This window comes from Magnolia sinica, chromosome 3 (genome assembly GCF_029962835.1).
Source record: "Magnolia sinica isolate HGM2019 chromosome 3, MsV1, whole genome shotgun sequence".
NCBI lineage: Eukaryota > Viridiplantae > Streptophyta > Magnoliopsida > Magnoliales > Magnoliaceae > Magnolia > Magnolia sinica.
In genome coordinates, this window is record NC_080575.1 from 955100 (window position 1) to 976712 (window position 21613).

General features: G+C 40.8%; 3 protein-coding genes across 4 annotated transcripts; all 3 read right to left on the bottom strand.

The window, feature by feature from the left end:
- Positions 1–4761: 4761 nt before the first annotated feature.
- LOC131241354 (UPF0481 protein At3g47200-like) lies at positions 4762–7258 on the bottom strand. The gene is made up of 2 exons (XM_058240171.1): positions 6669–7258; positions 4762–5580 (listed from the first exon to the last, which is right to left on the bottom strand). The coding sequence occupies exon 2, from the start codon at positions 5551–5553 to the stop codon at positions 4762–4764; it is 792 nt and encodes a 263-aa protein (XP_058096154.1). The 5' UTR covers positions 5554–5580; positions 6669–7258.
- A 4340-nt stretch (positions 7259–11598) lies between these two features.
- On the bottom strand, positions 11599–13590 carry LOC131239213 (UPF0481 protein At3g47200-like). The gene is made up of 2 exons (XM_058236813.1): positions 13165–13590; positions 11599–12569 (listed from the first exon to the last, which is right to left on the bottom strand). The coding sequence occupies exons 1-2, from the start codon at positions 13432–13434 to the stop codon at positions 11679–11681; spliced, it is 1161 nt and encodes a 386-aa protein (XP_058092796.1). The 5' UTR covers positions 13435–13590; the 3' UTR covers positions 11599–11678.
- Positions 13591–17932: 4342 nt separating this feature from the next.
- On the bottom strand, positions 17933–21078 carry LOC131239215 (DEAD-box ATP-dependent RNA helicase 15-like). 2 transcript variants are annotated; one of them, XM_058236817.1, is made up of 5 exons: positions 20919–21078; positions 20770–20840; positions 20133–20189; positions 19835–20019; positions 17933–18323 (listed from the first exon to the last, which is right to left on the bottom strand). In XM_058236817.1, exons 3-5 carry the CDS (start codon positions 20184–20186, stop codon positions 18233–18235), a joined length of 330 nt encoding a protein of 109 aa, XP_058092800.1. In that variant the 5' UTR covers positions 20187–20189; positions 20770–20840; positions 20919–21078; the 3' UTR covers positions 17933–18232. The 2 variants fall into 2 exon arrangements, with proteins under 2 accessions (XP_058092800.1, XP_058092799.1); XM_058236816.1 differs by lacking the exon at positions 20770–20840.
- Positions 21079–21613: the final 535 nt, after the last annotated feature.

Consider the following 21613-nt stretch of genomic DNA (forward strand, 5'->3'; position numbering starts at 1 on the left):
GCATTCAGCCTCGGCTTGATATATTTGAGGCCTATGTAATGTATGTGAGGCTCACGTGAAAGGCTCATTATGATGTATTAAGCTCTTGAGTGAGGCATATGATGTTGTATACTAGGCCCTTGTGTGCGGCCATGGGTCCACTCTATGGTAGGTTCTATGCGGGCCATTCCTTGGGGGTAATGTTGGTTAAATGTCCACATTGTCAAGGCCTATTGTTGATACGGATTATGAGTATATGACAGCATAACATCACGATATATGCCCACACGCATCATCTGCATGTTTGTTATGAGTTGTGGTTGACCATTGCATATGTCATTGGGCATGTTGTTATGAAACTCCCTGTTAGGCGGAGATTTTCTCTCATGAGTACACGGTATGCGTAGGATTGATGCATGACTGGATTGCATGACTCATGCATCTTGCATTGTGTGTTGTGATTACTGTACGCCCTAGCGACATCAGGGTCGTAGCCTTCACAGGTACTTCGTGGATGGCCAGATGGGACACCGGAAATCTGTTCTACATGGGGTGCTATAGATATCCCTGGGTGAAAGTCCCTAAACCCTCTTGGTTCCAGAGGTTGCTCCAACGTCTAGACCGAGTGGATGCATGAGCGCATGAGGGCCGCATACCGTTAGGCCGCGTCTCCCACTGTGTCGTGGTCGGTTGGAAGGGGGTACGGCCTTACCTGCCCGAGAGGAGGGGGCAATGCTAGGCTGAGTTTGACCAGCTCGAGGAATGGGTCCGCTATCGACGAGCCGGGCCCGATATTGGCAGGCGGATAGTGAGGTCTCTTCCACTCACCTTGTTGCGCGCGATGGGGCGGCAATCTGGTTTGGAGTGTAATAGACCCCGGTGATTTTCCAGAGAGGAACCATACTGATATGTGGACTTATTGGGCAAGGATTGCACATTCATTCATTCATTCATTCACTATCCACTCGGGCTGGTAGTGCGCAACTAACTGTTGTGTACCTTCGCATGGCCAGGATTTCGGTTGGGCGCGCGACTAACCTGAGATCAGGAGTCTACTACATTGGGTCTAGCTATCCAAATTTAGGTATGGGACTGGTTTGGATAGAAGTCTCTTGTGATGGACCCCATAGCCTGCGATACTACGTACTATCATCTCGACTTCACTCCAGCTTGGTCATTTCATTTGCACCGCATATTACATTGCATCCGCAGTACTTAGCATTTTGGGTTGCCATGTTTCTGCATTGATATGGCCGTTAAACATTCATGCCTTGCATCACATAGCCTTGGTACGGCTGATGACACTCATAGACTTATCGGTTTATTTCCGCTTATTTCGATATTGTATGATTCATGGGATTGTATCCTCGACATCTAATATTTAGCTCTCTTTGACTCCTCATTTGCATAATTGATTTGCATTGCGTACCCTGATATTGTGTGACTCATGGACTTATCAGTACTTCCACTTACTCTGATATTGGTTACTGGGCACATACCTTGTGCACACACTTTCACCACCCACTAAGCTTTCTATAAGCTTATGCACGATAGATGCGTGCAGGTGATATTAGGTTGCAGCAGCGTTGAGCCTGGAGCGTGCAGCGGTCTTCTGGAGCTTTGATTTATTTTATATATGCATTTCCCTTTCAGTATTGTACTCAAACGATTATATTAGTGGATATATGATGATGATGTTGGTTTTGTGTTTTGGGTAATCTTGTGGTTATGCTCATTACGAGATAAATGTACATTGGAAAATCCTCCTTGTAGGATCTCAGGATCGGAATCTGGCGTATATATACTGGGAGCCGAGAATGGGGTACTACGGAGGCTGTCCCTTCTAAACAACAACTCCCATCAGCCACCTCCCTCTAGCAGCACTCGGCCTTTTAGTCCTCTTCACGAAGGTCAAACGACCCAATCACAAGGCAGAGTATGCAGTCCAGCCCCCTACCCAACATCAACAACCCCAACGCTCTTCCCACCACCTTAGCAGCTCCCTTCCCCGATCCCCAAGTTGAAGACTTGGATCATCTTCTCGGTCATGGCAGAATTGCTTCTCATGTTTGGTGCCACTTCTCTCGCCCCTTCCAGATCCCCATCATCCAAAATCAATCCATCTAGGCAAGAGTCTTGTAGTGGACATCAATAAATTCTAGATCTTCCTTTTGACTACTTCTTAGGGGCATGACCCCCTTCATCATTATTTAAGAGATCTGGCTTGGCAGGAATGGGGCAAAATTTGAGAATCGCAAGTTTAAGGCAGCTGCCACAATTAGCAGAGTATCCAATTGGCTCGTGGAGACTGGAGCTCAACTCCTAGCGTTGGCATCTCTAAATGGAGAGGGCTAGTTCTTCAGGGCTTCAATATAGCTACGTCCACCACCTATTCTTCAGTTGATAAGGCTATGATTTTCAGATGGTTAAGACCAACCGGGAGCTAGAAGAAGCTGATGTTGACGGCTCTGCTAGGGGCAATCCAGGGGCTGGAGGTGGTGGAGGAGTCTGCCGTGACTGCTCGGGGAATTTAATCTTTGCCTTCCATAATAGCTACGACCAGGTCTCTAATATGATAACAGAAGCCCGAGCGATGGTTGATGGTCTCATATTCTGCAACGATATGGGGCTTTCTTCAATCATAGTTGAAACTGACTCCCGCGTTCTCTTTGAAGCGGCCTCCTGCCACTCCCTTTCCTGCGGCTGGAAGCTCTAGTATCACTTAGAAACCATCCATCAGTTCTCTTAGTCCCTCAAGCTTATATACAGCCACACCTTCCGGGAAGGAAATTCTGTGGCGGATGGCCTCGCTAACATCGCTAGCAGTGGTGCCCCAGACAAGCTTTACCTCAGCTCCTCTACCCTTCCCAAACACGTAAAAGGGTCCATAGTTCTAGACAAAGCAAGGATGGGTCAGATCCAGCATTGCAAAATCAGGAAAGGTGTTGGCTAGTCCAACCTTTCTTAGCCCGCCCCTCCCACCCACTTTCCTCCAGGGTAAATTTGTTTGCCCTCGCCTTCATGTCCCTGTGATGCTGCTGATCCTCGTGGTCACTCCACTTAGTCTGCTTTCTCTTCAACCTTGTTTTGGTCGTTGGGTCTACGATAGGTGGGGTCCGATATCTTTTTACTAATCTGGGACCAGCCCCGATGGTTGTACAATCTGTTCATCTTAATAAAATGCTAGTGGCAAATGACCACCTTTCTTTTTCTTTTTTTCTTTTTTTAAATAAAATAATAACCATCCAATACATGGCTATCAAATCCCCTAGTTAATACTATTCTTCTCTATGAGTTGTACAAAATTGAAGGTGAAAACCTGATGAAGACGGAGGATGCGAGAAAAGCAATGACGATTGTAAAGTTATGATGGAGGCGATATTAAAGATGGAGCTTGGAGCTTAGAGCAATGAAGCATGAATATTGAATCCATGGTGGATATTGTTGTCAGATGTCTTCAATCTAACTGAAAATCAAGTCTGTTGATGCCATAAAAGACCAATTGATCCATCGAGCATCTGTCGATGCCATTGACAAATATCCTCGATCCAATTGAGAAACTCCCAATTTATTCCAATTACACGGTGGACAGTTTTTAGGATGCTACTGAATGCCATCGAGGAAGCTTTGATCTCATCGACATGCCTTTGATGGATGTCAATCCCATTAACAGAAGCACGTAGTTATGAGGAATTGTGGGAATTGCTTCCTATTCTGGGTGCAACATTGTGTATAGGTGTAATTGTGGGATTAGAGTAACCTAAGGTATTCGAAGAGGGGTTAATCGTTTTGAGGGTTCGGGGAGGAGAAAACGAGGGTGTCCCGACGTTATAAATGCATCAATCTCTTATACTTTTACCTTTATAGTGATTTATGGTCGCTTTGTGCCGTGGTTTTTTCGTACAAGTGTTTTTTCACGTAAAACGGGTGTGTTCTTGTGCATACTAGTTTATGTTTGCTTTATTAACGTGTGATCTAAATTCAGAGTCTGCTTCCGCATATTCCCAACAAAGGACAGGCAAAGAAACTAGCCTTATATTGTAATGGATAATCAAATCCCTCTTATATTATTCTTCAAACTTGAAATATCCCTATAGATAGTCAAACATCATTGTTGTAAACAAAAAGCCACAAAAGCATCACACAATCAAACGCCATTAGTGTAAACGCAAAGCCAAAAAGGCATTACACAATCAGCAGCCATTGGTGTAAAAACAGCCACAGAAGCATCAATGACCTCTTTGAATATCTTGTTATACTAAATTCCTCCGTTCTCATTTCATAAAGCTGTCGGACAAAGAAACAGCGGTACCAAGCATCTGATGCATTGAACACTTTCACTCCTGTACAGAAAAAGGAACACCTACGGCCGATATACTTGTCACATTTTATGTTCAAACTGGTGATTGAAGCAGGCTCTATTTCATGGAGATGAAGAAAAAGAGGAGGGCCAATCTCATGCATGTTTTAGATCAAATTGGCAGGAGCTAGGCTCCTTAAAATAGATTGTTTTGGCATCCAAATGGGTTGAAAGAGTTTTTGGGAGGAAAGGAAAACGTGAGGAGTCAAATCAACACAAAAGGAAAATCAATTGATAAGAACTATAAAAACAGAAAAGAAAACAAATTATATATAGAACTCAATCACTGATAGATAAAATGAAAACCTGATACCTAAAGAAGAAGAAGAAGAAGAAGAAGAAGATGATGATGATAGAAAGATGCAAAAGCAATTAAGCAACACAGAAGGAATAATAGATCACCAAGATCAGGCAATGGCGCCTTAGTTCCTATAGAAATCAAGAACTTGGTACATGGCCTGGGTGACAGTGAGGCATAAGAGGAAAATTGCTGCAACGAGGGAAATGCAAGACCATGGGCTACTGAAGTGGGTGTGCCTGAGGTAGGCAAGCGACTGGCGACAACAGCCGTTGCAGTAATTATTCACATTCTTATGCACTTCTCCCAGACTACTATTTGGATCGATGGGCACATCGTAAGCGATTCCGTTGAAGAGGTCTGCTACAGCCTGATCAGTCCCCAAAAAATTCTTGATAATCCTTTTTTTGTTGAGGAGGATTACATCTTTCTCTGTATCGATAATATTGTCCATGAAAGATACATATAAACTCACTTCACTGCCGGCACCTGCATGAATTTGCTCAAAGGCTATTAGATTGAGGAATTTAGACTCGGTGGCATCATCAACTTCTATCACAGGGAGGCTGAGGATGCCGGGGAAAAAGAGGAAGCCCTTATCGAACTTGATGCTTTGGAGGCTCTGAGCTTCGATCTTCTTGAACTTGATTCCAGCCTCGTAAAGCTGTGTGGCAGGCCAGATCACCTCATGCTTTTCATACTCGCTTTGATGTTCCCTTTTGCATAGCTTAAATAGTCGTTGACACATGCTCTGCCCCGTCGATGAATCAGCTGGTTGCCTGGATCGGTTAAATCTTTGTGGACACGTGCTCTGCCCCATCGATATGACTTGAAGCATACTCCCCCTAACCACGTCCAACACATGGTGGCGCTGGCCCATTTTACAGGTTGACCACTGGGGGTCAAAGAATTTCATTACGAGCTCGTTTATGGATTCCTCATCCTGCATGGGTGCATACAGGCGAAACGAGTATGGTTTATTATTATGGATGTCCGAGGTCCATTTCCTTGCCTATCAATATGGGCCCACTTGGGTACTCGCTGGGGTACTTGATAATGTCAATCATAAATGGACCAAATTAAATAACACCAAAAGAGTAACCCCAGACATTTGATTTGACCTTTTGAACCTGAACCCTTGTTTTAAAAGCCACCAATCAAATGGCTAGGATTTACCCTGGGCGAGAAACATCCACGCATGAAAAGAAAACGTTACGTTGATTCAAGTTTTTTTTTTTTTTTTTTATTATTGTTATTATTATTATTATTATTATTATTTTCAAAATGAACTTTTCATTGATAAGGATGATGACTTTACAGATTGGAGGAGCTCAGGCAAACAAAAAGACCCTGAGACCCTGTCTGAACAACTCATTCACATTCGGGGAGGCCCAACACAAAAGCAGGCCCACTTATCGTAAAAAGGAAAAATAACAAAATCAAGGCCTAGGAAAACCGCACCACTCCTAAACCAGCCCTATCCATGACCAGCTCCCCGTGGGATAGGAAGGGGAGGCTGGAAACGTCATAAAAAATTATGGATTGCTGGTTTGAACTACCCTAGTGAGCTAGGCTGTCTGTTACCCGTTGGCCTCTCTCGGAATATGCTTGATGGAAATAATTCTTGTGGATAGAATAGAATCAAACTTCTTTTTCCAATAGAAGACACTCCAGGGAGTATCATCCGGCCTGGAGAACATATCAACTACGGCAAGTGAATCACTTTCCACCTCAATCAAACTGAACTCTGTCTATACAAATGATGAGTCCATCTACAGCTGCTTTCACTTCCGCGAGAAAGCTCTAGTTGTTATACATATAAATTTCCATATGCCGTGGTAACTGGCCATGCAACCAAGCAGTCCATGCTCAGCTACGTGTTCTCCCAATCTTCATAACACATAGAGGGTGTGTTTGGTTGCACCATATTTCATGAAATATCGCACTAAATCAGGCTAATTTATCATGAAATATTGCTGCAACCGAATTCACTCGAAAGTAAAAGGGATTTAAAAAATAAAAAAGTCTCACCTGGGGAGATCTGTCTTCAAAGGCTAGTAACGTCTTCAGCAGCAGAAGAGGAAGCTGGTTTTAAATCATTAGCATGTCTCTCTTCATGCGAGGCAGATTACAGAGCCTTGCATGGTTGCTGAAGATGGGATCATCATCCGCATAGCCATTTCCGCTCTCACCCACATTTCTCAAGATCTCGATCATGAAACATCCATCGTTGATCATCAGCTCCAAAAATCTCTTTCTATCTCTCCATATCTCTTCCAGCTGATCATAGGAGCCCATCAGTTGTTGCACCACTCCCTCCACAGCAGCCACACAATTACTAGCGCTTTTGTTTGCTCTTCCAAGGAAGTGAATGAGCACTCTACGCTTGTGCTCTTCCACCTGTTTCAGTGGGAATTCACCATAATGGTAGGGCCTAAAGGACACCAACTTAGGCTTGTAGGCCTCTTTGCGTTCAGGATTGCCAAAGCCTTCTGATATCTTGTAAATCGACCGCTTTTTCCAAATTGGTATAGGAAGACTCCCATCTCGGAGCTCCACATCAACGTTGGTGACCCAATCCCCCGATGTAGGAACTTGTAAAACTGACATATTATTTCCAATTGCTTCTGTGCAATGACAATTTGAGTCTCTTTTGCCTACATTGCATTTATAACAAACAATCTTCTTCCACTCTCTCTGCTTCTAACTCAAATTTCTCTTATTCTTCTTTTCCTTTGCAATTGTAGCGAATAAAGCAAAAAGATGGGGATTGGTCATGTTGGGTGGGAAAATTGACCAATTCGAGTGGTGACTGAGATGTCTTTATCGCCTCGGGTTTGTATGGTGTCTCCTGGGTTTGTTGGCTTCCACGTTGAGTGGGCTGTGCGCTCCTGGAGTTGCTGTCTGCAGTCCCGGCAAGCGGTGTAAGCAGGGAATTAATTGTTCCTTTGATAGCCGGAGTGGCCGGCTCAAGGGCTGCAGGTTGGTCATATGCTTTTTGTTTTTTCCTTTTTCTGTTTGCTTTTCAGGATATAGGATTGGTGAGGCCCTGTTCCTTTTTGTGGAGCTCACCTGTATCTCCGTTTTATACATTCTGTTCATAAATACAAGAATACAGGGGCATGCCACTCCTTTCTTTTTTTGAAAAAAACAAAAAAGAAAAAAGAAAAAAAGAAAAAAAAGAAGAAGAAAGAAACTCACCTTCAGTAGCCTGTCTGATTTTTTAGGAAGAACATCTAAGCATTGTTTAGAAACTTGTTGGAAAGCTCAGATCTTTCACACGTGTTTCACATTAGCCACACATACGAAGAAATGGACAACTAGTAAAATAACAACCAATAAAATTTGTATGTTATTGTCTCTTGGTGTACTGGACGCTATCATCAATTGTTCATAATGAAGGGTCAGTCAAGAAAAATTGATTGCAGTTCAAAATCCAAATTCTAGTACAGTAATTAAAGTAGACAGATGGGATTACACTACTCCTATGCTAAATCTAGATCAACAAAGTAGGGTAGATACGTCATCCAAGTCTGGGATAAACTAAGATAAAATAAAAGGATATACAATGTCGCATTGTAAATTTGATTTGTATTGGATTGAGGGGGGTCCGGTGGTCTTTGATCTTTTTCCTATTTATAGAATTTTTGAGTGGTAGCTAGAGAGAAATCTTCATAGCTAGCGGCTCTTTACATCCGTTGATGTGAAGATAACCGTCAGGGCTCAAAGACAACTGTGGTCTATTGAACAATGCCACGTATGCTAGTCATTAATCATGGGTTGACCATTAGTTACGCATATATACTACTATTATGTTGATGAGAGTTACTCTTGAGATGCCACGTGTTGGTGATAGCCATCTCTTTCTTTGTGTGAATGTCTGAAATGCGCCATAAAATTTAATCAACTTAATGTGCTTTTACTCCGCTCTTGAAACATTTTCAGCCATAAAGGCTTTTACAAGATGCCAGGGTGCATCAGTCGAACCCCTCACTTTCCATGACAGTGCTTCGGTTGATAATTGTCTTCAGTTGATATAAGGCAATTTTTTTTAGAATATGAAATATTCTAGTGGTCCCCAATCTGAGCTGTTGGAATTGGAATAGGTTCGACAGTGAAACACGAAATCTTGACGAGCTTCTCTATCTAATGAATCTATTTTCAAATTATCTTCCCTGCACCCACCCTCTGAGTATATGGTTTAACAAGAATCACTTTAGGGTAAATTTATATAATAAAAATTACGAGTTGTTAATTATATCCTAATTTATGGAAATGGCAAACCTTAAGTGAGTAAATCCGTAAGCCATCTACCTATATTGTTTATCATGGTTTTCAATCAAAGCAATCCTCTTTTTCTCTCTATTTCTTATTTGTGTTCTATTTTTATTTTTTTTTTCATTTCTTGTGTTGGATGGGCATCAACAATGACACGCAATGAATAAAGGTCCTTGGATTTATAACAATTTTCTAAGTTCATCATTCTCCCTTTTGGTATTTTTAAGTGGCACAGCAACAATGCGATAGGAAAAGAATAGAAAAGAAACATACAGTCTTTGACACTTATCTCAAGGAGATGTTAATTAATACAAAAGAATCACAAATTAATCAATCTTTGATTCTCGGTCGGTATATAAAACTAATTTCCATGTAAAAAAGCCATTGCCCTTGATTCTGGTTTTGGCATATTGAGTTTGTAATTTGTTTTTGTTGCCTTGATTAGGAGGTTATTCTAGAGGATAAAAGGAGAAAGGAATGGAGGCCTCAGGGCTTCATCTTTCCAGTCCATTCTTGGAAAAATCTGTTTTAAAATTCATGATAATTAATTGCAGGGCCCATTGTAGGTGGGCCACATTTCAAAAATTACAATGCATGGATGATTCCAACTGTTCAATGAGCGGAGGAGGTGCATTACAGTCCATTCATTCTTTGGGAACTTTTGGGTGGTCCATGGTCCATCCAAGTTTCCGATTAGTAGCTTTTAGGCTTGACGTCATCTTGATTGAAGAAATTAGCAATATTCCGTGATCACCGATTTTTGTTTTTTTATTTTTTATTTTTATTTATAGCTTTTTAGTACACTCCATTGTCAATTCACACTTCACACTTTACTATTAGCCACCCCACGAGGTATCTTTCACTCAGTCTACCACTTGAGCATCGAATCGTAAATAAAAGCATAAACTACACCACATAGGAGATTTTTCGTGAAAAATTCTCAAAGAGGTAAAAACCACGGGACCTCATCCAGATCAACAATTCACTATGAAGTAGAACGTTACAACCTTCTTTACTCACGCAAGAGTGGATAAACAATAAAAGAATGAAAGAAAAACGGAGATATCTCACCGATTACGAGGACATAGAAGCACTGAGATATCAAGTGCACAGTAGATCACCTCTACGAGCATAACCTACAAGCTTTCTCTCTCTCTTTTCTCTTACTTTCTTACGCCTTTGATAACTCTAAACCATTTAGCAAACCCTTGCAAAGCTTTAGAAAACCTTTTTACATTACCTCTTGCATGCCCTAAAAAATCCTAAGGACCTTATATTTATAGTTTAGGAAACTCTCTTTCGCACCCCTGCGAAAGCCGCCTCAAAATTCTGCATCCCGTACAAACTCAGACTCAAAACTACGTAACCAGGACTGATCGAGCAGGCTGCAGGACTGGTCAAGCACTGTTCACTGAGTTCGCTGGACTTTGAGTCGAGTGACTCTCGACTGGTTAAGCACTGTTCACTAGACCGGTCGAGCAGTGCAATGATTCCACTATTTGTGACATCCAAACCGCACCTCATCTTCTCTGAGCTTAGGAGGAAAACCCCATCAAGACTCCTGTGTCAATTTTGCACGCTTTAAAAGATAGTGGTGACTTGTCCTCAAATGGGCAGTGATGTATATCTATTGAGACCATTCAAATTGTGGGTCCCGTTGTATATGAAGCGTACCTATTTAAATCATGTTGATAAAGCAATCATAGCCATCCAACAAATGGCTATCAAATCCCATTGTTAATACTATTCTTCTCAATGAGTTATATAAAATGAAGGTGAAAATCCGATGGTTAATACTATTCTTCACGATGCGTTTTACCTTCATAAAGGTATGTGTAACCTTATCAACTGGTTGGATGGCAAATAAACAAAACGGTGGACCCAAGGAAGGTTTCAATGTTGGCATCATTGTTCCCATTGATTTCTATTTTGATCTGCTTGAACTTCGGATCTCCCTCATTTTTTTTGAAACCTTTGGCATGGGACTATCATAGCAAGAAAATAAACATTCTGATTGGGTAAGCAATCAATCCCTGTTGTTTCTTGTGGTGTTGTCCACTTGAGCTTTGTATATGGCTCATTTTTGGGCTAATAACCTAAAATAGCTGGCAAAATGGATGTACAACAATGATATAATACATACATCAAGGTGGGGCCCACCGAGCTTTTCGGTACCAATCCCAGTTGGGACCAAGGTTGTTTGGCCATGGTCCAAAGAGTTTTGGTGACGAAAGTACATATGAATGTAAGGCCACAAATCAACTCGAAAGGGAAATCAAACAATAAAAATACCAAAAAAAAAAAAAAAAAAGGCCCTACGACATGAATTTGGAAAGGAAAAAAAACTTACTAAAGATGAGAAATGATTTGCACACCCGCCATGCTTGTTTTGCTCACACCAACTTTCCATTTGATATTATTATTATTATTATTATTTATATAGGATAGAACAAGTACCAAAGTGTAGCATTAGAATTCTCAAAACTGAGAATGGGCGTACCCAAATATAAAATGGGTGGGTATTAATCATGCCTTCGTAAAAACAATGCCCAAAAAAAAGAAAATAGAAAAATAGAAAAAAGAAAAAGAAAAAGGAAAATGAAAAGGAATTTGTATATAGAACTCAATCCACTGGTAGATGAAATCAAAACTTAACAAAAAAAATTTTCCCTCTCTTCACCTAATGAAGATGAAGAAGATGATGATAGAAAGATGAGAGATCGCCAAGGTCAAGCCATGCGTCTTCTCACAGTGGATTTAGCCTTACTGATGATAGAAAGCAAGGACTCCATACACGGTCTGTATGGCAGTGAGGCATAGGAGGAAAATTGCAGCCAAGAGGGAAATGCAAGACCATGGGCTTCTGAAGTAGGTCTTCCAGAGTTCGTCCAACGACTGGTGAAAACGGAGACAATAGTTGTTGCAGTAAGCTATGACTTCCCTATGCACGTCCCCTACCTCCCCTATCCTACAACCTGGATCAATCGACACATCGAAAGCAAGCCCATTGAAGAGGTCCGCAACGTTCTTCTCTGTTCCAACAAAATTCTTAATAATCTTATTCTCATTGAGTAGTATTACATCTCTCTCCGAATCAATAATATTGTCCATGAACGATACATATGAACTCACTTCACTGCCAGCATCGGCATGAAGTTGCTCAAATGCCATTATATTCAGGAATTTGGATTCAGTGGCATCATCCACTTCAATCTCAGGGAGACTGATGGTGCTGGGGAAACAGAGGAAGCTCTTTTGGAAATTGATGTCATTGAGGTATTGGGTTTTGCTAGTCTTGAACCGGATTCCAGCCTCATGAAGCTGTGTCGCGGGCCAGATGACCCCTTGCTTGCCTTGCTCCCTTGGGGTAGGGGATCTGCATGGTTTAAATATTTTTTGACACATGCTCTGCCCCATTGATGTGATTCGTCGAATACTTCGGTTAACTATTCGTGGATACATGCTCTGCTGCGTCGATGTGTCTTGACGAATTCTCTCGTGAAGCATGGTAGTCGATGTGAGTCGATGATGAATGCGCTCTCGAAGCATGCTCTGCCTAATCACGTCCAACACATGGCGGCGGTGGCCCATTTTAGAGGTTGACTGGTGGGGGTTGAAGAATTTCAGTACGAGCTCGTTTATGGATTCATCATCCTGCATGGGTGAAATTAGGCAAGAAGAATGTTGTGTATTACTATGGATGTCCCAGGTCCATTTCTCTGCCCATCAAGATGGGATGCTTGATATTATCTCGATGTACTAAAATAACATCTGGACATTGGATTTGACCGTTTGAACATGAACCCTTGACTAAGCTGTACCTTTTTCAAGGCCATCAACCAAACGGCTACTATTTCCCTCCGGCGCCCAAAACATCCACATATGAGAAGAAAACCTTCTATGTTGATTCAAGTTGCTACACACATAATTGTGGATATGACATAGTAAAAATCTCATAGTACTGAACCCTTGTTATTTATAGGTCCCGCCTGAAATGGATGGTCAGGATCATCTAATCTAGTCATGCAACCGAGCAGTTGTCCTGGTGCGTGTTCTCCTGATCTCCAGAACACATGAAGGGTGTGTTTGGTTGCACCATATTTCTGAATTATGGCACCAAATTAGACTGATTAATCATGGAATATCATGATATTTTTAAAAAAAAAAAAAATCATGGAATATCATGATATCTGGTGCAACCATATGCGCCCAAAAATAAAAATAAGGAATAAAAGAAAAGAATTCTTACCTGGGGAGATCCTGTTTCGAAAGCTACTAACGTCTTCAGCAGCAGAAGAGGAAGCTGATTTTCAATCATCAACATGTCCCTCTTTATTCGATGCAGCTTGCAAAACATTGCATGTTTGCTGAAGATCGGGTCATTATATGCATATTCATCACTGAATTTGGGGTTAATATTTCTGAAGATCTCGATCATGAAACACCCATCCAGGATCATCAGTTGCAAGAATCTCCCGCTCTCTTTCCATCCTTCGTCAAGCTGATCATAAGAGTCCATCAGTTGTTGAACCACCACTCCCACGGCAGCCACACAATCACTGGTGCTTTTTCCTACTCTCTGAAGAAAGCGACAGAAAACTCTTTCCTTATGCGCTTCCACCGGTTTCAGGTGGGGTTCGCCGTGATGGTACGGCCCAAAAGACACCACCTGAGGCTTTTACAGCTCTCTGCGGCGGGGATTGACATAGAGCTTCGGTAATCTGTAAATTGAGCGGCTGGTCCAAACTGCATCTTCCATTGGACGACTCACGTTTTGGAGCCTGGAATCAATTTGGATGACCCAATTCTTCAGTGTAGGATATTGTAGACCTGACATACTTATTTCCAGTTGCTTCTGTTCAATTACAATTCGAGTCTCTTCAGCTTACATTCCATTCATGACAAATGATCGTCTTCTACTCATCTTCTTATTAAAGTTGATCATGTTGCTCTTCTTTTTCTTCTTCTTTACAGCTGTAGTGAATAAAGCCAAAAGAAACTCTCCTTCAAAAGCGTTGCTGTCTGATTTTTGAGGAAGAGCATCTAAGCATTGTTCATGGACTTGATGGAAAGCTCACATCTCAAACACGTCTTTCACATTAGCCGCACGTACGAAGAAACGGACAGTTAGTAAATTAAGAACCAGTAAAATTTGCATGTTATTGTCTACTGTTGCGCCGGACGCGATCAACAGTCGTGAAGAATAAACTGTCGGTCGAGAAAAATTGACAGCCGTTGAAAATATAAATTCAGTTGTGGGTGGTTCGACAATCAGAACTCGTTCACTTTTTCGGAGAAGAAATCTCCACGGTGGGAATTTTTCTGATGAGCTTTTGGATCTTTGACGTGTGTGCCATTCCCACGTGTGAGAAGTGAGTAGCAGAAGATATTTACTCGCTCGAGTTCACTGAGGATTCTCAAAAGAAAAACCGCGGATCCACTGTTTCCAGCGCACCCTGGTTCCCGTATTCTGAAATTTAATTGGTCCATGTCATTTTTGCTGACATTAGCACAGCACTTTAATAAAATGATGATCCGTTTACAAAATACTGAAGAAAGGTCACATTTTCCCTGAGTTTACTCAGCTAAATTTTGTAGCGTCAAAAGTTTGTCCGATTCATGTTGTCTCGGACTAATTAGTTTTATGTTAGTTTTAAAATGCTCATTTAAGTGCATAAGCTACATGTGCAAATTGAAAACTTTGGGCATGTTTGGAATGTGAGAGTAAGTGGGATGCAATTTCAACGTGTCTTAATTTCTTGATTATTTTGATTTTTCAGTTTCCATATTTTACAGAAAATATTACTTCTGTATGAAAACAGACTTTCTCATGAGGGGCTTCTTGTACATCTCCCCCAAAGTGTCAAAAGCTGAATGAAAACTAGAGAACCTAATCTTCTAGGCACTGGACGGCTTTGAGGGAGATGAAGAGAAAATACCTCAGTTTCAATTCTTCAAGCCACCACCATCATCATAGCCATGGCCTAGATATTTGATGTGGGCCCCATTATGGGTATGCTAATTGACTCGATGAGTCTGCACAGAGACTTCTCTTGAAATGTAACCGACTGAGTCGACTCAATGAGTCTAAGAACTAAGGTGTACACATCGCCTTTCTCTTACAACTTGAAAACTAAACTACATAGCATGGATTTATGTAAGGAAGATCTTAATTCACCATCACGCTACTCCGTCGCGATGGAATCTCAAACTACCGACGTCCATGTATTCTAAATTCGCTTATATCTTATCTTTGCGTGCAATTGCAAATCAACCATACGAGAACTAGGTAGATAATTGGAAAGGAGTTCTGATTGGCTCTGATCGATGGATGGGATGATGGGTTATAGTGGGGCCCAGTTGAATTGACATTCGTCGAGAATTCAAAAAAAAAGGGTTGACGACTCCTTGACTAATCCAAGGGTCAAGAAAATTTGTGATGCTCATTTTGAGAATCCATCAAATGATGGGATGTTTGAATACATTTGCCAGAGCAGCTTATTCATAATTCACAAGGACGACCAGCTCATGGGTCGTTTGGCTCCCTAGAAAACTCATTTGGAATTGGAATCCATGAGTCGAAGTGAATTCCTGTGTTGGGACCTTAGAGAAGTTCTTTCCTATTACTCAAACACAACTCCTAAATTTCATAGAATGGATGGCCATGGATTAACAATGGAATTTTTAGATTGGATACATCTGTTTGGGATCCGTGCACTGGATGGGTCCTGTCTGTAGATGATCTCACCAAGCATTGGGCAGATCGACTGATCAGGTGGGCCAAATATGAATAAGTACAACGGACAGTTTTTAAAAGTTTGATGATAGTCCATCTTCAAAAATCAAGTCGGTCCAAAACTTAGATGGGATGGACCTAAATCCTCTAAAATAATGTTTTGTGGCATGCAGGAGTTTTAGATTTTTCTAATTTTTTGGGCGTTGATTCATCCTGGTGGAATGTATCTTATGAGTAGATTAGATTGCACATAAAAATGCAGTAGCCCGCACACGCACAATCTAAACGTTTTTAAATGGTCAGCGTTCCTAGCTCAATTGTTCCCTATGGTGTGGCTCACATGAGTTTTAGAACTGACCTAGTTTTTGAATGGAGGCATTAATTTAGGCTGGCTAAATGATGGACGTATTGGATGTAAATAAAACATCACGGTGGGCCACACAAGTCCGTTTGTACATTAAGGTTAGACTAGAGGTTTGTGATCCTTGGGCCCGAGGATATGTGCTGTCCCTGGGCAGAGAGTAAGTCCAAGTGGGGCCCTGATTCTATTATCCAGGCCGTTGATCTGACGGGAAACATTGTGGAAGTGAGATATACCGTATAAAAATCTCAGTTTGTAAAATCCTAACCTTTCGATTGTGGCCTGCAAATAGACAGTTGCAAGCTGAATTCCGTGGCAGTCTAAACGTGATGACAAAGGCCAACGATTGTTATTAGAGTATATCCATCCATGATTCATTAAATCAACGGTCTGGATGACCAAATGATGGGCCTAAATTGCATTAAGCTAGGGCCCAAGTATACTATAATGTACTATGTAATCAGAAGAAAGAAGGGTCTAAGAGATAGGAGGAAGCACTGCTACAGGTAAAACTGGCCCCACAAGATTTCAATATGTAAGAGAAAAAAGCGGGCCCAAAATCATTCCTAGAAATAAAGAGAAAGCAATGATACCCACAGATACAGGTAAAGCTGGCCCACACAAATATATTCCTAATAGAGTAAAGAGGAATCAATGGGATCCCCAATAGTATGTGGAAGGAGTAGGGCCCACAAGCACTTCTACATAGTTAAATCATTCCTATGAGTAAAGAAGAATCATTGGGATCCCCAGATGTATGAGGAAGGAGTGGGGCCCACTAGCACTTCTACTGGTAAAAATTTTATATGTAAGAGAAATAAGTGGGGCTCATGCATTAGATGTTCCGGATGTATTGAAAGAAAAGGAGGTAGGACCACACCATCATCCCTAAAGGTAGAAGAAGCAATGAGGCCCACAAGCTTTTCTATAGGTATGAGGAAGAAGTGGCGCCCACAAGCTTTTATGGAAGTGGTGGCATAAATTAGTTATGATATCAGTGTGATGGCCCTTTGGCTTCGTTGCATGTTAATGTTAATTTTTATTTTTATTTTCATTTCTTTACCTTCATTTTTCTCTCATATGAAGGATTTGATTTTGTTCTTTTTGGGTTTCTTGCTGATTGTGGGCCATTGTCATGGTGTTGATAGAATACAGTCTGCAAATCACTATCTGTTGGATTTGATGTAATTTTTCAATGATCCAAACCGTTGATCTTGCGAGATACGCAGCTAATATTGGTAGCTGCCTCCAAAGACTATCAAGATAGGATGGTCCTGAAATTAAACGGTGTTTAAAGATGCGGTCCATATCCAAAGGAAAAGGGTTAAATCATCAAAGGGCATAAATATTTCAATCTGACACGTTTTTTTAGGCATCCCCATACACAGTAGATACCTCGGCAGACAAGCCGATAGATAGATCATGGTGTGCCCATCCAACGGTTTATAACATCCTGAGGCAGAGAAGGGTCACAACGCTCCAGTCGACTTGGATACTCTTTGTTCAGACCATAGAAATCGAGATTCAAGGCACTACAACAAAAATGGTCTTTCCGGCAGTTAAAAATGCCGGGAAAGACCCAAAAAGCCGCCGGTAAATGGTTCACTGGTGGTCAGGGAACCGCCGGTAAAGGCGGCATCAGTAAAGGCTTTACCGGCGGCCATCATCGTTTACCAGTTTGCATGACAGGTCCTGCTGGCCCTGTTTTGGAGCTCGCCATTCATGACAGGGCCTACAATCAGTTTCAGGTGCCTGCAAGTGCGGATTAGATAGAGCAGAGAAGCTGGCGAGATTCAAACACAATCTTGAATGGAGATTGACTCAATTGATGGGCATCTAGCATGCAATTCAATCCAACATGATGCATGCTAATTAGTTGAAATTATAGGGCTTTGTGTTAAACCCCTTTGATGGAGTTGATGACCCAAAGAAATCCCACCATTCCCTGTAATAGATTTCACTTTTGTACGAGACAAAAGTAGAAATTGACTGCTATCAACGGCGGAATTACATTGATTCAAAATTTTTAAAAATATAGTGCCACACTACTAGGGTGATCCGGTTTATACACGCATGGATCTAGAAGCCACACGCATGGATCCTGTTTAAAAATATAGTGTCACCCATATGCCCCACCACAAGTGGATCTAGAAACCAAATGCGACACATGTCCATGTGCGGTACATCAGAACACAAATACAAATGCATAAGGAAAAAATATTACATATCAATCAGAAGTACAAACGAGAAAGTAGAGTATTCACTAGCAAGAAAGTAACTTTTTTTTTCTTTAGTACGCCTCACGCTCCCCCTGCAAAATCACGGGCATTAATCAATATAATCTTCCTGGAAACATGGGGCCAAAAAAAAAAAAAAACGACAACAACAAAAGCAAAGAAACAAAAAAGGGGGTTATAGTGAATGTTTAAATCTATTCAACTCCAAAGAATGTAAGGCTGCTACTATGTGTTCCCAAGTTTTGCAGAAGTTATTGAATGTTATTTCTAATAGGTAAGTATCATCAAGAATTCACTGATACATCCCAGTGGAAGTGCAATGCATGAAGAGAGGCATTCAAGAAGTCTTACCCATCAAAGAGAAACATATAATAACAAAAAATGACATGTAATGGCTAAATTATACGAGCAATCTATGCATGAGTAGTCACTGAAAGTAAGCAATATATAAATTATATACAAGCATCCATAGTCTTCTACTCATGTTCCCAAAAAAACACCCTTTCTTGAATTGCAACCACTTTAGAGGGCTTTCAAAAAGCCACTATTTACATCCCCACCTTTTTGGCAAGATGCAACCTTTCTACATTTTCTTAGAAATTCAATAGTAAAAAAGTCATGTTTGTGTATTACCACAAGCAAAGATGGGGCATATCCATCATTGAGGCTGGGTGTGGATATCGGTTTGCATTTTCAACCTTGGTTGTAAATGAAAATCCAATGAGACAAACCTAGACACTACAACCAAGCAAGGAGATCCTACGATGGCATATTCATGCAGCTCATGCAGTAAGCTGAAAGAGATGATTCACTGCACACGTTTGGATATTGCCCACATCTTCCATGTGCACAGCATACCACATATTCTATTTTTCCCAACAACGACTGGCATAGCATTTCTAAATGAAAACTTACCAAACCCATCAAAGAAATGGCATTATCAAAAAACAAAAAAAAACAAAAAATAAATAAATAAATCACAACTATATGTATGCTGAACAAGGTTTTTCATCCATAACCATTAAAAACCATCATATCTTAGTGTTTTAAATAAATAAATAAATAAACACTAATGCAGAAACAGAATAATACACTTTCTTGACAAGTCATGCCGCAGGCTCACCATTTATGTGCAAATAAAAGATACTCCCACCTCAGAAGCAAGCATCCAAGAGGCAGCAATAGCAAAGCGCGCCTGTCTCCCGACCATTTATCTTCCCAACACATGAAGCAATTTATGTGACTTTAAGTTGGACTTCAAAGGAATGCAAATTTGCAAGATGGAGAACTACTTCCTCATTATGAAATTGTAATGAAAGAATAGGAATCCAAAGTGCAATTATATTAATTTAAGTTGGACTTCAGAAGGAATGAAAATTTGAGGGCTATTTCTTTGTTATGAATACTAAGGTAATTGCAATTTAGTCGATTTCTACTTGATTGAACTCATTATTGCAATTCACTACAACAGTGCAACTGAACAAAGTGTTAACCTTCCAAATCAGAGAAAATGTGAGGACCTGTGCAGGTACAAAATAAAGCACTTGCAAGCAAATCAATGTGTAGCCCAAAGACGTTTACCAACCTTTCCTCCTGGGACATTCCAGAATGGATGCAGATAGATGGGAAATTACACTCCACGAGTAGCTTGTTCAGCTCAGCTGCTCTGCTCACACTTTTAACGAAAATGACGACTTGATTAAAATCCGATGCATTTAGGAGGTCATTCAACTTGCAGTTTTTCTCCAACTCGCTCAGTTTAATGCAGTGCTTCAGAAAATTAATAAAATTGTCAGAAAAGAAGTGCAGAGCAATTACAAAAAAGACAAGAAAACAGAAGGTAATAAGAGAACTCAATGCACATTTCAGAAACCATTGAGTACCTGTACGAGACCATGCAGGGTCAACTTGGCCTCATCATCCACATATAGCTCCATTGGCTGAAACGAAACAAATGTCAAATTAAAGTAGATTAGGAGCCTCTCCTCAAGCTAATTGAATCCAGTTGGGCGATGTACGGACAACTCTGGGAACCGATTCTGGTCCATATCTGACTTGAAATACTAGCATTATGCTTCCTAACAGAAACTCGTTTAATTCACAACCTTTTAATCCGTATCCTACCCAAAATAGATCCATTAGTAAACAACTGATACTCAACTCCAGATCACAGCCTTATGTGCTAAACAACCAGGTATATGACAACTATGTGACATTGAAGACATCAGCACAAGTAGGCTATAGAAATAGCTCCAACAATGTAGATGATTAACCATCATTAGCCCAATTAAAATAATTGAAGTTCTAGGTGACCTGTATATTGTATTTCATACTTGCTAGCACAAACCTGGAATTACTAAACTGAAGCATCCTAAGGAAGAAATACCACACCCCCAAAAGTGAACTAGAACATATAGGACCCAGGCAAACATGTCATGTCAAAACACACACACACACACACACACCAAAAAAAAAAGGTTCCAAAGGAAAAGACCAAGCTAATTTGATGAAACTACACACCTGAATTTCCTCATCAAAGGCCACATAACCTTTACTTCATCACTAGAAAGAGCAGCATCCTTCTTGGCTTTCTAACACCAACCACCATTCAATTTCTTTCAGCTCTATGAAATGATAAAGATAGATCTTAACAATGAATTTGCACTCACCTTGAGATCATCAAGATGGTCAAGTATGAAAAATCATGCTTCATCTTTCAATCTAGAGTAGAAACCTACAAAATTCTTTAGCTTTAGTTCAGTAGAAAAGTTTTGATGTGCATCTACAATCTCAAATTTAGGATTCCCATTTCCAACTGTGTCTTCTGAGAAGGCATCCTTGAATTCCCAATTATTTTCATCCAAATCATCATCACCATTACTAAATCTGAATTCAGGCCCAACTGAGTTGAACTAAATTCATTTGCAGTGGGTTGTCGAGTAGAATTTACAGTGGATATCTGCTCAGTTTGACTGTACAGATCTGAAATAAGATCACTAAAAGCACTGCTCCAACCAGAATTGACGCCATTGAAGCCATTGCTAACAGAGGTGGTGAGTCCATGAAAAAACCCCTCCTGGGCATCAAACATATCACCATAATCCGGTTTTCCATTGCTAAAAGTATATGGAGTGGTTCCTTGACTATGCTCCAACATTTCTTCAATGCCCTACAACTAAAAATTACTGAATTATCAAATATAGCCAGCATTCTTACAATGCATGTGCCACAAGACTACAGGCAAACTTCAGTAGTAAATAAACGTAGGTGGTACATTTTTTTTTAAATGCGAAGAGTTAAGAGTACATCCCAGCACTAAACCGGGAATAATCAAGGATGAAGCAAGAGCTAGTTAAGAGTACAT

Bases quoted from the DNA above. Each gene is read 5' to 3' on its own strand.
- LOC131239215 (XM_058236816.1), bottom strand. From the start codon at position 20,186: ATGGAGCTATATGTGGATGATGAGGCCAAGTTGACCCTGCATGGTCTC. The intron at 20,020-20,132 runs GTACTCAATGGT...AATTTTCTGAAG, and splicing joins CCCTGCATGGTCTCGTACAG to CACTGCATTAAACTGAGCGA. The intron at 18,324-19,834 runs GTTGGTAAACGT...GTGATTTTGCAG, and splicing joins GGAATGTCCCAGGAGGAAAG to GGGGAGCGTGAGGCGTACTA.
- LOC131239213 (XM_058236813.1), bottom strand. From the start codon at position 13,434: ATGGACTCTTATGATCAGCTTGACGAAGGATGGAAAGAGAGCGGGAGA. The intron at 12,570-13,164 runs GTAAGAATTCTT...TCACCCATGCAG, and splicing joins TCGAAACAGGATCTCCCCAG to GATGATGAATCCATAAACGA.
- LOC131241354 (XM_058240171.1), bottom strand. From the start codon at position 5,553: ATGAAATTCTTTGACCCCCAGTGGTCAACCTGTAAAATGGGCCAGCGC.